Source organism: Gallinula chloropus (genome assembly GCF_964237585.1).
Source record: "Gallinula chloropus genome assembly, chromosome: 3".
NCBI classification, from domain to species: Eukaryota; Metazoa; Chordata; class Aves; order Gruiformes; family Rallidae; genus Gallinula; species Gallinula chloropus.
In genome coordinates, this window is record NC_140087.1 from 38,468,314 (window position 1) to 38,486,859 (window position 18,546).

Here is an 18,546-nt window from a genome sequence, read left to right on the forward strand (position 1 = left end):
CCCTATGTTTGTTTTCTTTTTCTGTATTGTTCTGAAGGGAATTATGGCTGTGACATTCCCCTGGTTCATTCATTTTACCTGTACTGCAAGTCAAGTGCCTGACAACCAACTCCAGCTGATGAAATAAATCATCCTTCCAAAATGCAGAGGGTGGCAGGTCACAAGAGATAGCGAAGGAAAAAGTTCATGGTGGCTTCCAGCCAGATGGCAAACTCATTTACTGGGTTCCAGTCTCAGTGACAAATGTGGAAGCCTACAGTATGCTATATCCATGATCGCCTTCTTGGCCACCTAACAGATTATGAAGATCACTTACTTTCTTCAGTCAGGGCTGTGATCTACCCTGGTCAGAGGGAGCACACAAGTCTCAGGGTAGGTTCTACCTATCAGAAGCGCTTCTAATCCAGCTGTACAAATCTGATTTTTGATATAAAATGCTATAGGGGTACACGATACTCTGAGCATCCTTTCTGCATCCTTTTCAATTAAGGCTTAGGTCATCATTTTGCAGCAAGGCATCCTTTCCTTTGCAGAGCAAATTAGTTTCTGCTACAGTTGGACTGTTTCCAATGCCAAGGGGAAGCTCTGCACGGCATTCTGTTGCCTTAATGTTACTAAAGGGGCAGTAGTTTAGCTCACTAAGCAATTGCTGCCCAACAGGTAACAGTTTCTGTTTAGCAGTTTGCTGTTTGGGGTCAGTGCAGCACCCAAGTAGCATAAAATGTATCCACATGCATGCTTGTTTAAAGGAAAAAAGGAAGAAACAAACAAAAAAAACCCAAACCCTGGTGTTGCCTGCAGGATCTCATGATGTAGTAGTTCCTGAGGATCCTGCTAGCCTGCCTGTCATTCCTCTCTGGCTCTGTCGGTGGTTCCAAATTGCAAAGGAAGGTGAGGGGAGGTTTTAGCTCTTCATTGCATTCCGCTGGCTGTGTGCTGCTGGTGCAGTTAAATAAGCCTGTGGTGGCCACCTCCAGGGCACGTGAGCCCACAGGTTGAACCCACAGCCAGCGATCCCAGATCACAGCTCTCTATCAGCAGGACTCAGTGTTTGAGCATCTTGTATCGCACAGAATTAATGAGTAAAATAAGATTAAAAGCAGATGGGAAATATGCAGAAAATACTCTCTTTAAGCATTATGACTGTCTACCTTGTGAGCTTGTTCCTAGGGGTGTTCTGAAACGGCAGGCTTCTGACATGGAACTTTTGTACTCCAGTCTCCCAAAGGACCCTGTTTTTCCTCCCGTAGAAATTCTTAATTGAAACTGACTGTAGCAGAGTGTAAACTGTGCCTTCCATCATAACACACACATTGCCTTTGGAAGGCCCTAGCTTCCCTTCCTTATTTGGCATGTAACTCTAGAGCCATCAGTCACTAATTGTCACCACCGCTCTTCTGCCTCCCATCATCCACAACCCGGGATGCCATTTCATTATGTAATTGCATTTCCCAGCCCTGCTTCCTCTTAACTTTAATGGAAGAATGAATCTCAGGAAAGTGAAATGTTCAGTGTTTTTGTGTGTACGTGTTTGTTTTTCCTGGGAAACAATCAGAAGGACAAGGACTTTGTTAGGGTTTTGGTAACCGTGAAGGAACACTGTAGTATGATGCTTCACCTTTAATAACCTAATACACAAACCATACAACTAATTCTGAATACTCTTATTTCATAATTTTTAAAATAGCCATGAGAACAGGTTAACCTCACCTGATTGCTCAAGCTTCTCTGAAGACTGCCTGCGTAACGTACAAAGCCGTTTGCACCAAGTGCAGAATTCACTGTGCAGTTTTCCATCTCCCATCTCGCTGACTCTCTCACATTCCTGTCCTTGACAGCTCTCTTGTCCTGAGTGTTAACTCTAGCAAACCACGCTTCTGCAAACTGTGCTCTCGTACCTTCTTCCACGGGGTCTCTCTGAGACCGTTGGGTCTGTCAGATAACCCAACAAAAAAAGCCAGCAAGCCAGCACCCAAACCAAAACTGCTGTTGCCAAGCAGGTGGAAGTGTGAACCACAGTATGTGGATCCAGGCTTCTCAAACTAGGGGCGGTGCTGGTGCTTGTGTGCACATAAGGCTCCTGCCTGAAAGGAAGAACAAAGTAAATCTTCCTTGGCCTGGCATACCTAGTATGGTTTGGTTTGCTGCAAATTTTTGGTGGAAAACATTGGGCCTACAACACGCCAGCTAAATTTGCTTGTGTGTTCCAACCTCCCATGTCTCTTACCAAGCATTTGTGGGATGTTACATAGACCAGTGGAAGAAGCAAACATTTCCTTCTGTACCAAAGAAGGTTCACAAGACATAACACATACAATATTGAGACCAGAACTGTCAGAAGACAAATCTGACTATTGTGCTGATGCTTACTTTTACTCTTTTCCTGACAGTTACTAAGAGAATATGGTCTTAAATGTAGATTAAATTATTAAACTTTTTGATTGGAAAGAAAAGGTTTTGTCTTGTGGCCTTTAGAAGAATTAATATACTGTGTAAAACTTGTGTGTTATATCAACTTAAACTAAAGGTGCAGTGCTGCAAGATACTTGCTTGAAATTAGATTTAAAGGGGGGGAAGGGGGCATTTTCTGAGTGATACAGTTTACTTAATCGGACTAAACAAAGACAAAAATTCTGACTGCTGAACTGCAAAGATGGTATATACTAATCCTAGCTTACTTCTACCCTCCTAAAGAGAGCAGCTGCAGCTAACTTCCTGTGGAGCTTGTTACAGGATAATGAAGTGTGTTGCTCTTTCCATCAGTCTCCTTGAACAACTTCTAATGTCTGTCTCACAGTAAGCCGTAATACGGTAAATACCATGATTTGATATGTGCTGGATCACCTAAACAAAATACATTCTGGCTCAAAATTAGGAGTAAGAAAAACTAAGAGTCGTTTCGAGGGGAGGTGGAACTTAGTAGAACTGGTTTTAAATATTCTACGGGGCATGTGGCCCTCTAAATTTATTTCTGATTGCAGTTTGAGTTTACTTGTTGAAACAAGCACTGCACCTTTTTGAAGAAATACGACATAAACCACTTGTGTTGTAAGTGCAGCCCTTCAACTTCCTTTTTCTTTTGCATAAGGAATAAATTCATACACTGGATCAGGAGCAGCTGTCGGGGCCCACGAAGTTTATCGGGATCCAAGGGACAAGAGATCTAAAAGGTGACGTGTAGAAGTCCGTTGACCTTCGTGGGGCTGAGGGTCCCAGGTTCTGCAGTGGTTTATTCCTGGCACTGCGTGGCTGTGGGCGAGCCAGGGGCCCTGTGCTTGGCTCCGGGGTATCTGGGCTACTGTAAAATCAGAGGGGATCTGAAGTACTGCACAGCAGCAAAGTTCAGTGCTGCAACTGAGTAAACTCAGTAAACTGTTGGAACTTAACAGGCTTTGGTGTATTTATAAATCTGAACAGTGTACCCCTCAAGTGGGATTCTTGGCACATTTGTAACAAGCATAAGTGCTGCGGGCTGCATCTTGGATGTGAGTGGCACACTTTACTCTGTAGCATACTGAAGATGTGGCTGGACTTGGCTCGGATTCTCCAGAAGCTGTTAGCCCAGTTCCTGCATTCTAACATCTAGTCAGTGTTGCAGTAGTAGGCAAAGCTACCAGTTAGTAGGTGTCACTAAGAATTGCTATGTTTAAGGAATATAAGAATTATAACACACTTTTTTTCCCCCTTTCCAGTCAAGATACAGACTTACCTGGAGCACCGGAAAACTTGACATTCAGGGAACGCCAACGACTTTTTTCACAGGGTCAGGATGTATCCAATAAAGTGAAAGCTTCTAGGAAATTAATGGAACTGGAAAATGAGCTGAACACAAAGTAAGATTAAAGCACCTTACCAGATGTAACTGAAGATCTCTGAACTGAGGGATTGAGAATGGGGGGCACGCTACTAATGAACAGAAAATGAATGTTTTCTGAAAGGAGTGACTTTGATTCCTCTATATCTAAGACTGTTAATTAAGATTTAGAGATGTTGCAATAGCAAGAAATCTGATTACTTTGCCAGGAGCTTGTGGTTTATACAATGAAAGCACTGTAAGATTTTAAAGATATGAGTCACGTGAAGGTAACTTTTTTTTTTCTTTCTGTTTTGGGGGGTTTAAGTTCATGTGCACCAGACCAAGTAGCACTTGTCAAAGATAAGTTCTGTTTCCTGGTGTTTTACAGACACACTTTTGTTTTAGCTGCTGAGCAGAGAGAGTGAGAATAGCTTGAACTGCCTAAACTAAACTGTGCACTAGAAATTAGTATTTTAGGTTGTTTTAAGAAGCCAATATCTGGGCCACCTTAAGTAAGAGTTCATACGTGAGTTTGACGTGCTGTATGGTGTTCATACAATGATCAGCATATCAGTGCAGATCTTACCGTTACTTAGTACTGGAATAACACACGTTCTCTAGGTAGAACCTTGGAATGAAACCTTTCTGGTCCTCTGTATTTGTTGGGTCTAAAACGGTTGCGTAAGAGTTTACCTGTAGCTACGGCAGAGTCTGGATGGATGCTGACACATTCCCACTACGTCTGCTTCAGGCTTTCAGAAATGTGAAGATAAAACTTGTGGATAATTGCTTTATAAAAAAAGTACATAAGCAATAGCTGGTAGGCTGCACTAGTGGCCCTTCATCAGTGGGTCCAAGGTGCCAGTGATGTGTTAAAGGTGAGAAGTAACAATCCAGTTCCGAGGTGAGCAGAGCAGATACGTGTGTTTGCTAAGAAAGGCAGACTAGAAGTTACTAGGCAATTAGGCGAGGAACAGTATTGATACATCTGCTATTATCAGTTCAGCAATATCTTCCTTTGTTGTTTTTTTTCTGTGGAGAAGTGAACTGGCATTACTAGTGTGAAGCATCAGAGGCAGTGCTGCTGGCTGGGAGCAGGGGACCTTAGTGAGGTCGTTCCCAGGCCTGGTGTGCTGGCAGCCAACCACCTCGCGCACGCTGAGGAAGCAGCAGCAGCGCTGGCGAGCTCTCCTTTAGTCGAGCTGGCTTTACTGGCACCCTGTCACTGTAGTACTGAAAACCCTTCTGGCAGTTCAAGCTATTTTTTCACACTGTAATAGCCTTATTTAATTTTAAATCGTTAATCTTTTTCCTCCCACTGTCTCTTCAGCTGTGCGTATGTGGCTGATGATGTTGGGAATAAGGACCTCATCAAAGTTTTTTTTTCTCATTGTGTGATGTTAAGACAATATATATTGTGATTCCAAACAAATTTTCTATTTGACAAAGCCCTTTATTGGCTTTAGATGATTTTTTTTTCCTGTATCATATTGTTCTCTTATAAATATATATTTAGGGAATTGTGCACACTTCCAAATACAAAGGGGTAGACTTTCACTGCCTTAGGAAAGAAATCACTTTTAATAAGAGTTGTATGATAAATAAATGCGAGTTAATGAAAATTGGAGTGTAAATATTTTTTACATATTTCAGGTTTCTTATTTGAAAGTGTGCTTTTACCGTTTCACCTGTTAAATATGAAGTAGAAGATTAAACTGGTTCAAAGTGTTAATGAAGGATCTGCATGCTTGCTATGTCTGTTAATCAGGAAAAGCAAGCCTCTCCCAATTTATCTTGAGAACACTAGCAGCCTTACAGTGACAAATTTTTCTTAAGGAAAAAAAAAAAAAACCTTATGCTGTGGCTGAACTCCTGTTGCTGCTAGAATCTGAAAAAGGCTTAGCAAAAAACCCAATACCTATAACCTTCAGTCGAGTGGATTTGGCCGCTATTGGGCATTCGGGTCAAGTGTGAATATGTGTAAAAGTGCTTTTCATATTTGTCTGTGCATTATTATGAAAAACATCAAAACTGCTGTAGTTTCCCATTTCTACTGTATTTCACTTGCAACCTATTTTTAATAAAGTTTGTATTGTATTTAACTTTGCATTAAATGTTTTTTGTACTATTCTTTGATCCTGCACTCCTGAGGGTGTTGCCATAAGCCGAAGGGGCTCTCGGTATGTTTTGCCTTACCTGTCCTTCTAAAGCACCTGTGCAAGCAAACTCCATCTAGCTCCTAATGAGTAGATGAAAACCTCAGACTATTTTTATATGGAGAAAACAAAGGATCCGATTCTCATTGCTCAGGGAGAAGAATTTCTGTGGCAGTGATTTGAAAGAAGTGGTTTTTACTGCGTAACCAGCAGTGTAAGAAGTCCTATCTGTGTCCTCCTGGGGTGCAGAGCTGTACTTCTAATGGCAAAGAGGAATCTGGAATGCAGCTTCTTTTGGAAATAGTATTGCAACCAGAGCCTCCATCGTGATTGCTGTGGTTAAAAAGTTACTTGATCACAAGTATCTTAACACAAAGACATTGTAATGTTTTGTTAAATCTCTGAGGGAAAGAAAAAAATCAGTTTGGCTGACCTGGAAGTTTGTGGGGTGTGGACTCAAATTCAGTGTGTAGATGTGAATGAAGATTGAGTTAAAGGACTTGGGAATGGTGGTGCTCCTCTTCTGTTCTTGCACTGATGAGGTTAGATGCCCTGACTTTTGATGGGAGGACGGCAGGGTGACTTCTGTTCAGGGAGGGAATGGCAAAGCACTTTAGGTACCTTCTGCTGTAGCTGAATGTCCACTGGAGCCAGGACTGAGAGCCACTGACATCTCTTCCCTGGTGAGTACCTTAATCTCTGGAGCCAGGTATATGCTCTGGAGTTTTCAAAATCCCTCATGAGGACAGTCAGGATTTCACTGTGTGTGTGCACAAAGGCAGGGAAGGAGCTAAAGCAAGGATGGGAAGACAGAAGTGCTGTGGAGTATGTCACAAGGAAATGGCTGCCAGGGCCTAGAGGCATGTCTGAGTGGAATCTTCTGTTCGTGTTCTGAGTTGGTAGCTTTTGACTGTGAGGACAGGCTGAAGAACTCTTCACTTTTAATACAGTCTATCAGAGAAAGGCAACAATCCACTGTCCTTCTGTGTGGCAGTCCCTGGGTCTAAGCGAGACCAAAGTACAAGCAAGCAGTGATTTATCTGATGAAACTGTAGTTGTTGCAACTGAACTGTGTCACAGAAATGTTTCTTTCCAAACTAAACTAGTCCAGGGGTTGTGGGGTGGAACTCTGTGACACATGGAACAGTGGGAGCGTACTGTCAGTGGGAAAACAAGTTCTGGGCTGTGCCTTGGACGGGTCAGATCAGGTTTGCATTAGGGACATGGGTTGTCATCTTTAGTAGCACTTCGTAGCTCTTGGTATTTTAACTGATGACAAACCCTTGAAGTGTGTGGAATGACATCTGCGAATGCACCCACATCTGCTGCTCCCAGCAAAGGCACTCAGCATTTCCAAACCTCGCTCCAATTCTCCCCTCTGCACCCATCATCCATGTGTGCTGCTCTTCAACTGCTGTTGCGTGCTGCCTGCACAACAGGCCTCCTCGTAACCGGGGGAAAGGCAGAGACATGGACAAAGTCCACAGTGAATGTCCCGTTCATGACTGCCTGTGTAATTACTACAGTAAAGTTGGCTGTTTGTAGGTCAAGCAACTATTGCACAAATAGCAGAATAAGCAAGACAATTCTTTACCTCCGGACTCAACGGGGTAATGTAAGAAATCAACAAAAGCAGCGATGGTGAAAAATTAACTTCACTGAGAATAGTCTTAAAACACACAGTAATGCTGCATGGGTTTGTCGAGGGTAAGAAAACATTTGGCTCTTCCTGCTGTTTTGTCAAATGGTGCTTCTGCCTGAGGTGGATGGTTAGTGGTTGTGTGGTGCAAAAGGCAAAGACTCATAGATTAAAAATCTGGAGTCAGCTGATACCTTTCCCAGCTGTGATGCCAGGTAAACTCCCAAAGGACATCACAGTGTGATACACCCACTGGGAGAACCTCCATTTACTGTTAGTAACAGAGCCAGGTTCAGACTGACCTACAGTTACTGAGCAAACATCTTGATAAATCCTTGGAGTTAAATATCGGCAGCTTCACTGAGTAACGTTTTAGGAGGTTTCAGTGACGGGTGGTGAACAAGTCTGAAGCGCCTGTCACTCTGTGTGGCCCATGTGCTCTCCAACAGGCAGTAGAAGTAGTGAGATTCTACTGCAGTGAATCTCACTGCCTTTGGTGCAAGAGGGAGCGCAGCCAACTCTACATATTTTTCCCAAGTGCTTTTCAGCCTTCCAGTACCTGAAGGGAACATACAAACAGGAGGGGAATCAACTTTAAAAAGGGCAGACACTGGCAGGACACGGGGGATGGATTGAAGCTAAAGGAAGGAAAGTTTAGATCAGACTTTAGGGGGAAGATTTTATAGGGAGACTGGTGAGGGGCTGGAACAGGCTGCCCAGAGAGGTGGTGGATGACCTGTCCCTGGAGGTGTTCAAGGCCAGGTTGGATGGGGCCCTGGGCATCCTTGTGTAGATCCAGGCCTGGAGGTTGGTGTCCCTGCCTGTGGCAGGGGGGTTGGAGCTCTATGATCCTTGGGGTCCCTTCCAACCCAGACCATTCTATGATTCTATGATTTGCAGGATGAGACAGGATCAAGTTGGTAGAAATTTGGGGGGGGGGAACCCATAAGATTTTTCAAAGCAGGGAATCGGTGTAGTTAGGCGTGCTGGGATGCGGCCTCACAGCATTCCCAGAGGATGGCTGCATTTTTGTATTTGTTTCTTGCCCAGGTCACACTGACAGACTGTTTTGGTCCCTGTTCATCCACTTCTCCTGAGATCTGAGAACAGAAGTAAGTTCCCAAAAGAGAACCGCTGCTGCTGTGGTGAGTCACAGATCACATCATCGTGCTGTGATTATTTTTAATTATTTTTTCACACAGACAAGACTGAGCTTTCAGTACTACCCAACTTTCAGGTGTGCACAGAGATAAGTGGGACTAGTTCACAGATGCTCAGTTGTACATTACTAGCCCAAAGCCCAGAGTGATAGTAAATTAAGTTCTCTCTGTTGCAGCCTACAGAAACCAGATTCTTAATCTCGTTCACGGTGGATAAAACCCACAGTAGGGGAGAGATCAACTGTCACACTTCAGAGATGGTCCTCTGGAGACAGAGTTACGTTGGAAAACATTTCTCTGACTTGATTGCTGCTGCAGGATAAGTGTTACACATTAAAATCACAGCTCAGTGTCAAGAATTGAGTCACACCCCCCCAAGCTACTGAAATATTCTCCCCAAAATAGCTGATGTTGATAAAATCCTGTCTGCTTTACTTAGTGCAGGCATCTCTTGCTACCCTCAGTATTGCAGTACTGTGGAACTCTCTTTTTTAGCCTGAATCCGTTTGTCAGTTTTCATTTTTTCTGCTAAATGCAGAACTAGTTGCAAGGACGAACTGCAGAGGGGCTTCCAGTCAGTTTGGGGTTGGGGCAGATGTGCGGGGGGGGGGGGGGGCAGTTTGGTTTTGGTTTTTAAACAGCATCTAGAGTTTATGGGAAGAAGGTGCAGTATCACGGAAGACAGTTGATAGAGCTGCACGGAGATGTTTGGGTTGGTCTGAGAGACAGGGTGCATCCTGGTAAAGGATTGCTGTCCCACTTGTGCCAAACATGGAGAGATTCACTGCTGTCTGACTTTGGGTTTTTCTACTGCCTGTTCAGTAGACAGTAACTTGAGACTGCTGTTCTGCAGAGCTGGATTCCTCTGATTATGATGTTGCCTTCAGTTTCTCAAAAAAACAAACCCCAAACTGCAGCACAAAAAGAGTGTTATTTCCAACTCCCAAGAAGCTAATGTGTTTGTATCTGGCACACTTTCACATTTAGTAGCCAAACAGTATCCAGACCCCTTTTGAGATAACACAGTAAGTAATGTTACTGACATTTGTCTTGTTGGCCCTGGAAACCTTGACCCCCAGCCACAGCCTGAGTGAATACCTGCTGTCTTGGGCAGACTCCTAGGACCAGCTGGACCTGTAGGCTTTGTCCGCCTCTTAAGACTAAACCTAGACACGCTGGCTTTGCTCATAGTTACTGAGTAGCTGCAGCTGGGAGGGATCTCTCTGCGTCATCTAGCTGTGAGGGTCAAGGCAAGATCAGCTGCAGCTGCTGCTTGGGGCTGTGTGGGGTTTCAGTATCTCCAAGGATGGTGACTCTGTAGTCACTCTAGGCAATCCATGACAATGTTTTGCTAACATTGAACTAAATACTTTTTAAACATAAATTAAAGAATAGGGAGTTTCATGCGTCTCTGTCTGTGCCTATCGCCTCTTGTCCTGCCTGCTTCTGTTGCCTTTACACTCCGCCATCAGGTGCGTGTGCGTATCGATCAGATGCTGCTCCTCAGCCGCCTTTCCTCCGTGCTGGGCCACCCCCAGCACGATCGGTTTAACAGCTGTTCTATCCCTTAATCTTCTTTGTGGCCTTTTCAGCCTTAGACCAACTGCTCCGGGCAGAAATCCCCACCCTAAATGGAGGAGCTCTGGGCTCTGCCCTTCCTCGCCCTTCGCCGTGGCCACTGGCCCTGAACACGGCGCCAGCAGCCCTGAGGGGAGCCTGCCGGCGGCCTTACCCCGGGCCTTGTCCCTCCCCTCGTCACCCCACCCTCGGCTTTGCCTTCTGAGGTCACTTATCCCCAGTGACGCCGCCGAGCCAGTGACACCGCGGCCGGGCCCTGGCACCCAGCCACCGCCGGTGGGAGGGGAGGAAGGCGGGACCCGTCACCACGGCAGCCCGGCAGACGCCCCAGCTGCATTTCCCATTGGCCGCTTTATATCCCCGAGGGGGGCCGGGGTCTGAGCGGGGCTCAGCTCCGCTCCGCTCGGAACTCAGCGCGGGGACGACGACGATGCGGCCGCGGAGCGGGCTGGACCCGGGCTCTGTGTGGGCGCAGCGCCTCCGGCAGCTGGAGCAGCGGTTGCGAGTGAGCCCCGCGCCGCCGCGGCGGGACGGGAGGCGACGGGCGGGCGGTGGGCGGAGAGCCGAGAGCCGGCCCGCGCCGGCCCGCCTGGCAACGGCGGGGCGGGCGGAAGGGAAGGGCGGGGCCGGGCGGGCACGTGGCGACGGGCAGCGCCTCGGCCCGCTGAGGGCGGCGGCCCGGCCCGGCCTCCCCGCTCAGGCCCCTTCCCTCGGCAGCCCCCTTCTCCTAAAAACCTACGGGGACTCGGGGGAGAGCCTGATGCGGGGTAGGGGCCGGGTTAGGAGCGGGGGGTTCGGGGCTGCGATCAGCCTTCTCGGCCCCGCGGCTGGGCGCCGCTTCCCCCGGCGGCGGCTGGGCGGGGCCGCGTTCCCAGGCGAGCCGGCAGAGGCACACGCAGCCCGGGCGGTCGTGGGGCATTAGGAGTTCACCCTCATTTGTACGCGCTTGTAGGCAAACAGCGTGCCGAGGAGGTTGGGGGCAGGCAGTGCTCTGGCTTTGGAGAGGCGGAGGGATGTAATAAAGCTGTTGTGACAGAACCTGACTCTAAATACATGTAACTTGCGCTTTTGTGGGTTTGGGCGGGGTTTTTCCCTAGGCCAAAGAAGAAAGGATAGTTGTCCTGGAAACTGAAAACGCTGCTCTTCATCTTAAGCTTGCAGAGGTAACTATTGTTTCTTTTTCCAGAAAGAACCCTTAGGGAAAGAGAAAATAATAAAAAAAACCCCAACCCACGCTGAAATCTGTCTTCCTTTGGCGGATTTTGCACTCTTCCTGTGAAGGGATTAAGGCTCAGAGGTGTCTGGTTGGTCTCTAATCAGCAGTAAGAGCAGACAGATCAGGTAACTAGAAGTTGGTGTATGTTTAAATAATTGCCACAAAAGCGAACTGAGGGATCGATCCTGCAAGCGTGGAATACAGAATGCTGCTTTCTGCTTGCGGGGAAGATGTTAGAAAGACAAGGGCAGAACTGGAAGGAATGCTTTTTAGGGATCATGAGGATGAGCCTTTAAAGAAAGGTCATTCATAGAGCACAGGGAAGATGTTTCATCCTGATTAGACTTATCAAAGATGGCCTCTTGAATGCTTTCATAGCACTAATGTTAATAATGCATGTCCAGAAAAGACAAGGTGCTGCCTGGTCAGTACACAGCAGCAACTGGATACCTCATTTCCTTGTCTCCTCCTACAGAAAGATACATTGTTCCTAGACCGTTATTCCAAACGAGGAGCAGCAGGTAGGATCTCAGAGATTTATAGAATTTTGAATGTTGATCTGCACTGCTACACTAGAGCCATCTGTGATTGCTAGTTGTGGCAGAGACTGCTGGACAAGAATTTCTAATCTGGGCTGAAATACTGAATGGCTGGGTGACCTGAGGAAAGCCATTTCCCTCCTCCCACCCCGTGGGTTTGTTAACACCTACGGATAAAAGCCTTTTTCAAAGCCTCACTGGGAGCAGATGGCACATCTGAAATGAGTTTTGGTAGGTATACAGAAGAAAACTGTAATCCATTCTGAGAGAATGTTTCTATTATTTTGGTTCTGCTTTATAACATTTACCAGAATGTTTTAGGTATTTCAGCTGTTGGTTCAAGGTTGGTATTTTTACTGACACAAACACGAATTATTGTGGTCAGGAAGGTGCATCACAGGCAGGAAGTAGTTACACGAGTATTAGATAATGAAGCCTTGTTTTCCAGCTACAGCACTGTTCCAGTTTATTGCAAAATGTGGTGGAAGATACAAGCACCCACTGACACATAAGGAGCCTGGCAGTGTTACTCCCAGTAGTCAGAAACCATGGGAATACATTGCAGTTAACCTCGCAGTGATGTTTCTGTTTGGGTACTTGTCACTTCTCCAGGGTTAATTTGCTCCGGCAGTCTCAAAGTGTGAGCTAAACTGGCACGACATACTTTCACCTTAATTGAAGAGTCTCTATACAAAAAGAATACTAATTTTGAGTAGATTAATTTAAGTCCAGTGTTGTACCGTATCTCCCAAAGCTACTGCCCCTCGGCTACCAGTCACTGACCCTTCAGCTCTGCCACTGGAGCTGCCTGGAAGACTGGGACGTGACAGGTTCAGTCACAGTGACCCAGATTAGCAGAGGTCTCATTCTTAACTTGTAAAGGCTAATTGGCTTCGTTCTGGCTGAAGCGAGTGAGGGAGCTTTGGAGACAGGCTTATGAGGACAGCCATAAATTAGGATTTGTGGTGTAAATGTTTGTCTCCAGGTTGCACCAGCCTAATAAAAACATTCTCTCTTGCTATAGACATTCCCTTGCTTACATCCTTAAGACAGTCATGGATATCAGTACTGCCACTGCTTTCTGCAGCCCAGCACATTATTGTCCTAACAGTATATTGTAAGGGGAGTTATTGAAGATAAGAAGTTAGGTTCTAACTAACTGTTCTAGAACGTAAGAAGTTAGATTCTTGCTCTGGAGACTTGCTTTTGCCTAGTTGGAAATGGGTCTGTCTACCTGCACACTCTTCGCTTTGCTCTCAGTCCTTGAGGTACCGATCCTGCTGTCTTCCATGCAGACAGCCAAATCTGCCAGAATCAATCCAATTGCAGAGCTGAGATTTCACTTTGGAGAACACTATTAAGTAGTTCAGTTTCACTTCTGTTTATAATAAAGCTGGCTATAAAAGGTTTTATAGTCAGTTTCTTGCCTTTCATGCAGGAGCACAAATTTGTGAGTTCTGGGGTATAAACCGTTCTGATGAATGCTAAAACTATTTTAATGGACAAAACCTCAAACCCAAGGCAGCCTTTGCAATAAAGATAAACGTGACAGTGGAAGTGATGAGAGGCTGACTGCAATAAAAATGGAATTGAACATTATGCTTTTATTGTTCATGTTGAGAAAAATGGGGGGAGGGAGGGGGAGGCTGTGCAGACGGTGGAAAATGCATTAGATGTGAAAAGTAGGTTTTAACTGGCTTGAGCTTATTTAACAATAAGGCTCAAATGCCATAAATGCTTATAGATATGCTTAGTGTTTCACATGCGATTAGAGATACTAATTCTGGTGAGCTACTTGTATGCAATTTTGTCAAGGGTGTTTGTAAATCCTGTGTTGGAGTAACATCGGTCTTGAAAATCCTCAAAGAGCACATGAACATTGGGTAGAATTGGTCTCAATTTCTGGGAGTTTAAAGCCTGTAACAAAAAAAAAAACCAAACCCCAAATAATCTTTTAAAATAATCTCTTCCTGCTATTTCTTTTCCATGTAAGAACTTTTTGTATTAGTACTAAGATGTTGAATAGGACTGCAGGTTGCATTTGTAAAGAGAGGATGCATGCTTTGTGAAGGTGGAAAAGCATGTGGAAGGGTCGTTTTAGATAGGTGATGTACTTTTCCTGGAAAATATAACCTGTCTTTATTTTAACATCTCTAGGGTATTGTGGTAGTGTTCTTGTAGATGTCATCTGTAGTTAAACTGTAATTAAATGTTTACACTTAACATATTGTTATCAGACAACTGGAAATAAAACAAACCGATTATGCGCATAGATTTAGCTCTTTCATATTGCGCTCTTCTTCTGTGCTCAGTTAGTTTAAGTAACAGGGCACTGCAGACACAGGATTTATGGCTTGAATAAAGTAGGAACTAAGTCTGTGCTAGAGATGGGTGTGTTCCAAAAGTAAGGAAAGGGGTTATTAGTACTGGTCAAGGAATCGTAGGTGTCAACAGGTTGCAGGGGAAAGCAGGTGAAGAAGTCCCAGCTCATTAAGGAGGTGATTCTGCCCCTCTACTCTGCTCTTGTGACACCCCACCTGGAGTACTTCATCCAGCTCTGGTGTCCCCAGTACAGGAAAAACACAGAGCTGTTGGAACAGGTCCAGAGGAGGGCCAAGAAGATGATCAAGGGGCTGGAGCACCTCTCCTATGAAGACAGGATGTGAGAGTTGGGCTTGTTCAGTCTGGTGAAAAAAAGGCTCTGAGGTGACTTAATTGTGGCATACTAATACTTAAAGAGGTCCTACAGGAAACTGGGAGAGGAACTCTTCTCCAGGGAGTGCAGTGATGGGACAAGGGGCAATGGCTTCATGCTGAAAGAGGGTAGGTTAGATGTTAGGAAGAAATTCTTTACTGGAAGGGTGGTGAGGCCCTGGAACAGGTTGCACACAGAGGCTGTGTGAGCCCCATCACTGGAGGTGTGTAAGGCCAGGTTGGATGGGGCTTTGGGCAACCTGGGTTAGTGAAGGTGTCCCTGCCCATGGCAGGGGGGTTGGAACTAGATGGACTTTGAGGTCCCTTTCAACCAAAACCATTCCATGGTTTTAAGCTCCAGGACTGTCAGTAAGTGATGACAATGCCGTTTCTAACACATTGTGCGTTCTGCCATATTGCAGAATTTCACAAGTACTCTACAGAGATTCCTTTTTTGTTTTCTTGCCTGTGAACGCTCAAAGCTGCACTGTTTCTCTTTTCCTTGTGATTTCAACATCTGAAAAATAAAACTGACCATCAAAATTGCTTTTGCATAATAGGTTGGTTTAGATTATTAGAAAGCTTTCTTCTCCACATCCTTTGGTTCCTTTGATCTCCGAAGCCCCAGCTTAGTGCTTTACTGGTAGAGTTTTGCACCATTGCAACGTTACTGAACGTAGTGGGGTGGGTGTTGGCAGGAAGATAAAGCAGCGAACCCCAAATTGGGGGCTGTGTGTGTATTACCAGCAGTTAACGTAACATTAGCAGTCAAAGCAGGTGTATGTGTGTCTTTCCTCTGCTTCATGTGCTTTTCAGAGAGCTTTCTGCAGTAAATGTGTTGCTGGAGGTCGCTGAAACCAGCTGTTTTACCAGCCCTTCTCCTTAAGCGAGGGCACGGTTGTAACTGTTCAGATCCACCTGAAGCATAAGTAAAGGGGTTTTAGGCGCTGCAAAAGCATTTTGGTAAGCTGATGCTGAGGTTTGCAAACCTAAGGAAGTAGGACATTGTGATGTTAGCCAGTTCCCCGAGGAGAGCCTTCATGTGACTCAGGGAAAGGTAGAAACAGAGACATTATGTAGCTGCAGCATTATACCTAATGGGATAGTTGAATGTTAACAGGGATAAAAGGGACAGCATGCAACAGAAAACATGAGCACTTGAAAGTGATTTTCTAGGTGATTTTCTAGGTGATTTTTTTGTTTGTTTTTTTGTTAAAACAGTATCAAGGATTGGCTGGCAGAAGCACTCATGAAGTATTGCAGCTCTACTCTGCTCGTGGCCAGCAGCAGAAATTGCAGAGGGGTTCTGTTGTAACCCAGCTGCATGGAGCAATAAAGGTAACGACATTTACTAGTAATGTAGGCATAATCCATGCCCTGAACATTTACGTGCTTATCAAATGTAGTAAAACCCAGGAAATGCTCAGATCTGAACCTGATCTATTGCTTTATTGTATTCACAGCAGTGCTTGCACTGAAATGTAGTGATGCCTGATTTTGCTTAAAATGTACAGTGGTTTTGCTGTAATAGGCTGCAGAGTCACCAGAGAACCTGGTAAAAGTGGCTGCACCTGAGCTTTAGGATCTTGTGTGTAGGCTGCTATCAATACCCAAGCTAGATAGTTTTGTAATCAAAACTTTGCAGTCCCAGATTTGACTGTGATACAGGTATCCCTGTAAAAAAAAAAACATGATTGTGATGTACTTTAACCAGCTAGGCAGATTTTTAAAAAAGCATTGGAGAGCTCCATTATTTCATTAAGAGTTATGTTCTGTTGGACCTCACAAGAGAGAGTAGTGTGCTGTGTGCTCACCCAGGTTGTCTCAATTTTACATTAAAGAGGCTGGAACTGTTCTCCTGGTACCAGTACCATAATATTTTCTTTGTTGGAGTACTTATTCCTTAAGTTAATCCATAGAATACTGGGTTCTTTTACAGACACTAGCTTTTCTCAAGGCAGCAGTGAATACCTGCATAAGATGACTGAAAAATATCTCAGGAAAGAAATCTGATTCTTAACAGGCAGAAGGATGTGACTTTATTGTAGTAGAGATGTACCAGATGATTATTGTAGGTCCCTTCCAACCGAACTATTCTGTTGTATTCCAATTACAGTGATTCTGCTCAGTAAATTTTGCATTGGTGATATACATTTTAAGTTAGCTAGAATGGCAGAACTGCTTGTGATGCAATACCAATGGATTGAGGTGCTTTACTCTCACAGATCAATGACCATTAGGAAGAGAGCAAAGCTCTCCAAATAAAAGTCTAGATTAAAGGTAATCTTACGCCAGAAACAGAAAATTTCTTCTCAGTTATATTCTCTGGTTAAGAGTGAGAAATGCAGTGGTTTTCTCCCTTTCGTTTAGATTATTGCTTTATCATTAAAAGTAGTCGATTAGTTCAAGGTCAGTACTGCAGTTGAAAACATAAAACATCACAGGATGTGTCACACTTTGTACCAGTCTGACTAATGAGACATCACGGTGCTTCTGTGAGATAAGGTATTGTTAAGTTCATCTTACAGATGGCTTTACGTGCTTGTTCCAAGGCTTCAGTGCCAAGAAGTCTACTAATCCTAAAATTAGGTCAATTTGTTTTTACTCTATCTGGACTTTTAAGTGAGTATAAGCTGCTCTTACAAACATTTAGAGATCGCATCATGCATGTTATACCGAGTTATAGTCATACTTCAAATTCTTTTTTGAACAATAAAGGTTGCCAATCTTTTCAAATTACATCTGTTCTCATAGGGAGACACAGAACTGGCCTATTTAAGGAATAACCTAGAGTGAAACTTAGCAAATGCCTCCTGATCAAAGTGTTAAAATGAATGCAGTGAGGGATATGTGGATCGTGATTGTTCTTTGTTAATTGTCTGTATGTCCTGTAAGTGGACAGAACACACCCACTCATGCACACTTGTTTTTGTTTGATAATTTAAGACTTTGTGATACCTGAAACCATGTTACAGCCAAAGCATGTACCATAAGATGGCAAGGATCCATAAAGGCTTAACAAAGTTTTTAGGAAATGACATTGCTAGCTATCTTGCAGGATCCTTCTCTAAACATGCTGAAAGGTACACTCCTGAAGACGTCCTTTCGTCAAGTAGAGGGTTCCTCCCAACTGTGATATCTCACCATAATTATTTGTGGTGGTGTTGTACTGATTCTTCCTTAACTGCTGGTTTGTGTTTTTATAACATTTTTTTTCCTTCTTGCTGAGAAGAGGCTTAAGCAAGACCTGAAGAGCCTCCGCTCATTTGCCCTCGAGCTTTCAAAAGACTTTCAGCGTCAAAGCAAGACTTACCTTTACCAAGTCTTAACAGCAGTCCAAGGGATACAGCTGCAAAATGAAGCAATGCAAAGTAAGGCTCACTGCTCTGCTCGTGGTGTTGTGTGCTTTCACACTTGTCGTTGTTAAATGTTGCTAACACTAAAAGGGCTTTGCTTGATACCTGAGAAACGTGTCACTGAAATGGCAGCTCTTGGGTTGTTGTTGGACATCAGATCATCAAGGATTTCTGAAGCGTTAGAAAGAGTTCAAGCAACTCTGCACAGATTGTGAGTGATAATTTGGATTTAGCTTTTGTTTCGATGGCAGCTACTACTAGACTGCTGCTGGGTTGGCTCAGCTGTAAGATTTTTTTAGTCTGAAGTTCTCAGGCTTGTTATCTTGACTATTATAGAGTAGCTGAGTGAAGAATGTGTTGCTTAGCTGAAATTCGTCTGCTTTTTCTGTACAGGAAAAGGACTTGGGTGATT

General features: G+C 44.5%; 2 protein-coding genes across 2 annotated transcripts in view; both read left to right on the top strand.

Moving 5' to 3' along the window:
• Positions 1–3,881, top strand: part of AFDN (afadin, adherens junction formation factor) — a 125,038-nt gene extending 121,157 nt beyond the window's left edge. The window contains exons 32-33 of the mRNA XM_084261833.1: positions 3,089–3,170; positions 3,693–3,881. Coding sequence (XP_084117959.1) covers positions 3,089–3,170; positions 3,693–3,837 — 227 coding nt within the window. The 3' untranslated portion in view covers positions 3,838–3,881. The remainder of the gene's footprint in view (positions 1–3,088; positions 3,171–3,692) is intronic.
• Positions 3,882–10,759: 6,878 nt separating this feature from the next.
• The window catches only part of KIF25 (kinesin family member 25), a gene marked incomplete at both ends in the record, with an annotated part of 40,161 nt that continues 32,374 nt past the window's right edge, over positions 10,760–18,546 (top strand). Inside the window, 4 exons of the mRNA XM_084261672.1 lie at positions 10,760–10,834; positions 11,427–11,492; positions 16,000–16,116; positions 18,011–18,149. Of these exons, the coding sequence (XP_084117798.1) occupies positions 10,760–10,834; positions 11,427–11,492; positions 16,000–16,116; positions 18,011–18,149 (397 nt within the window). The remainder of the gene's footprint in view (positions 10,835–11,426; positions 11,493–15,999; positions 16,117–18,010; positions 18,150–18,546) is intronic.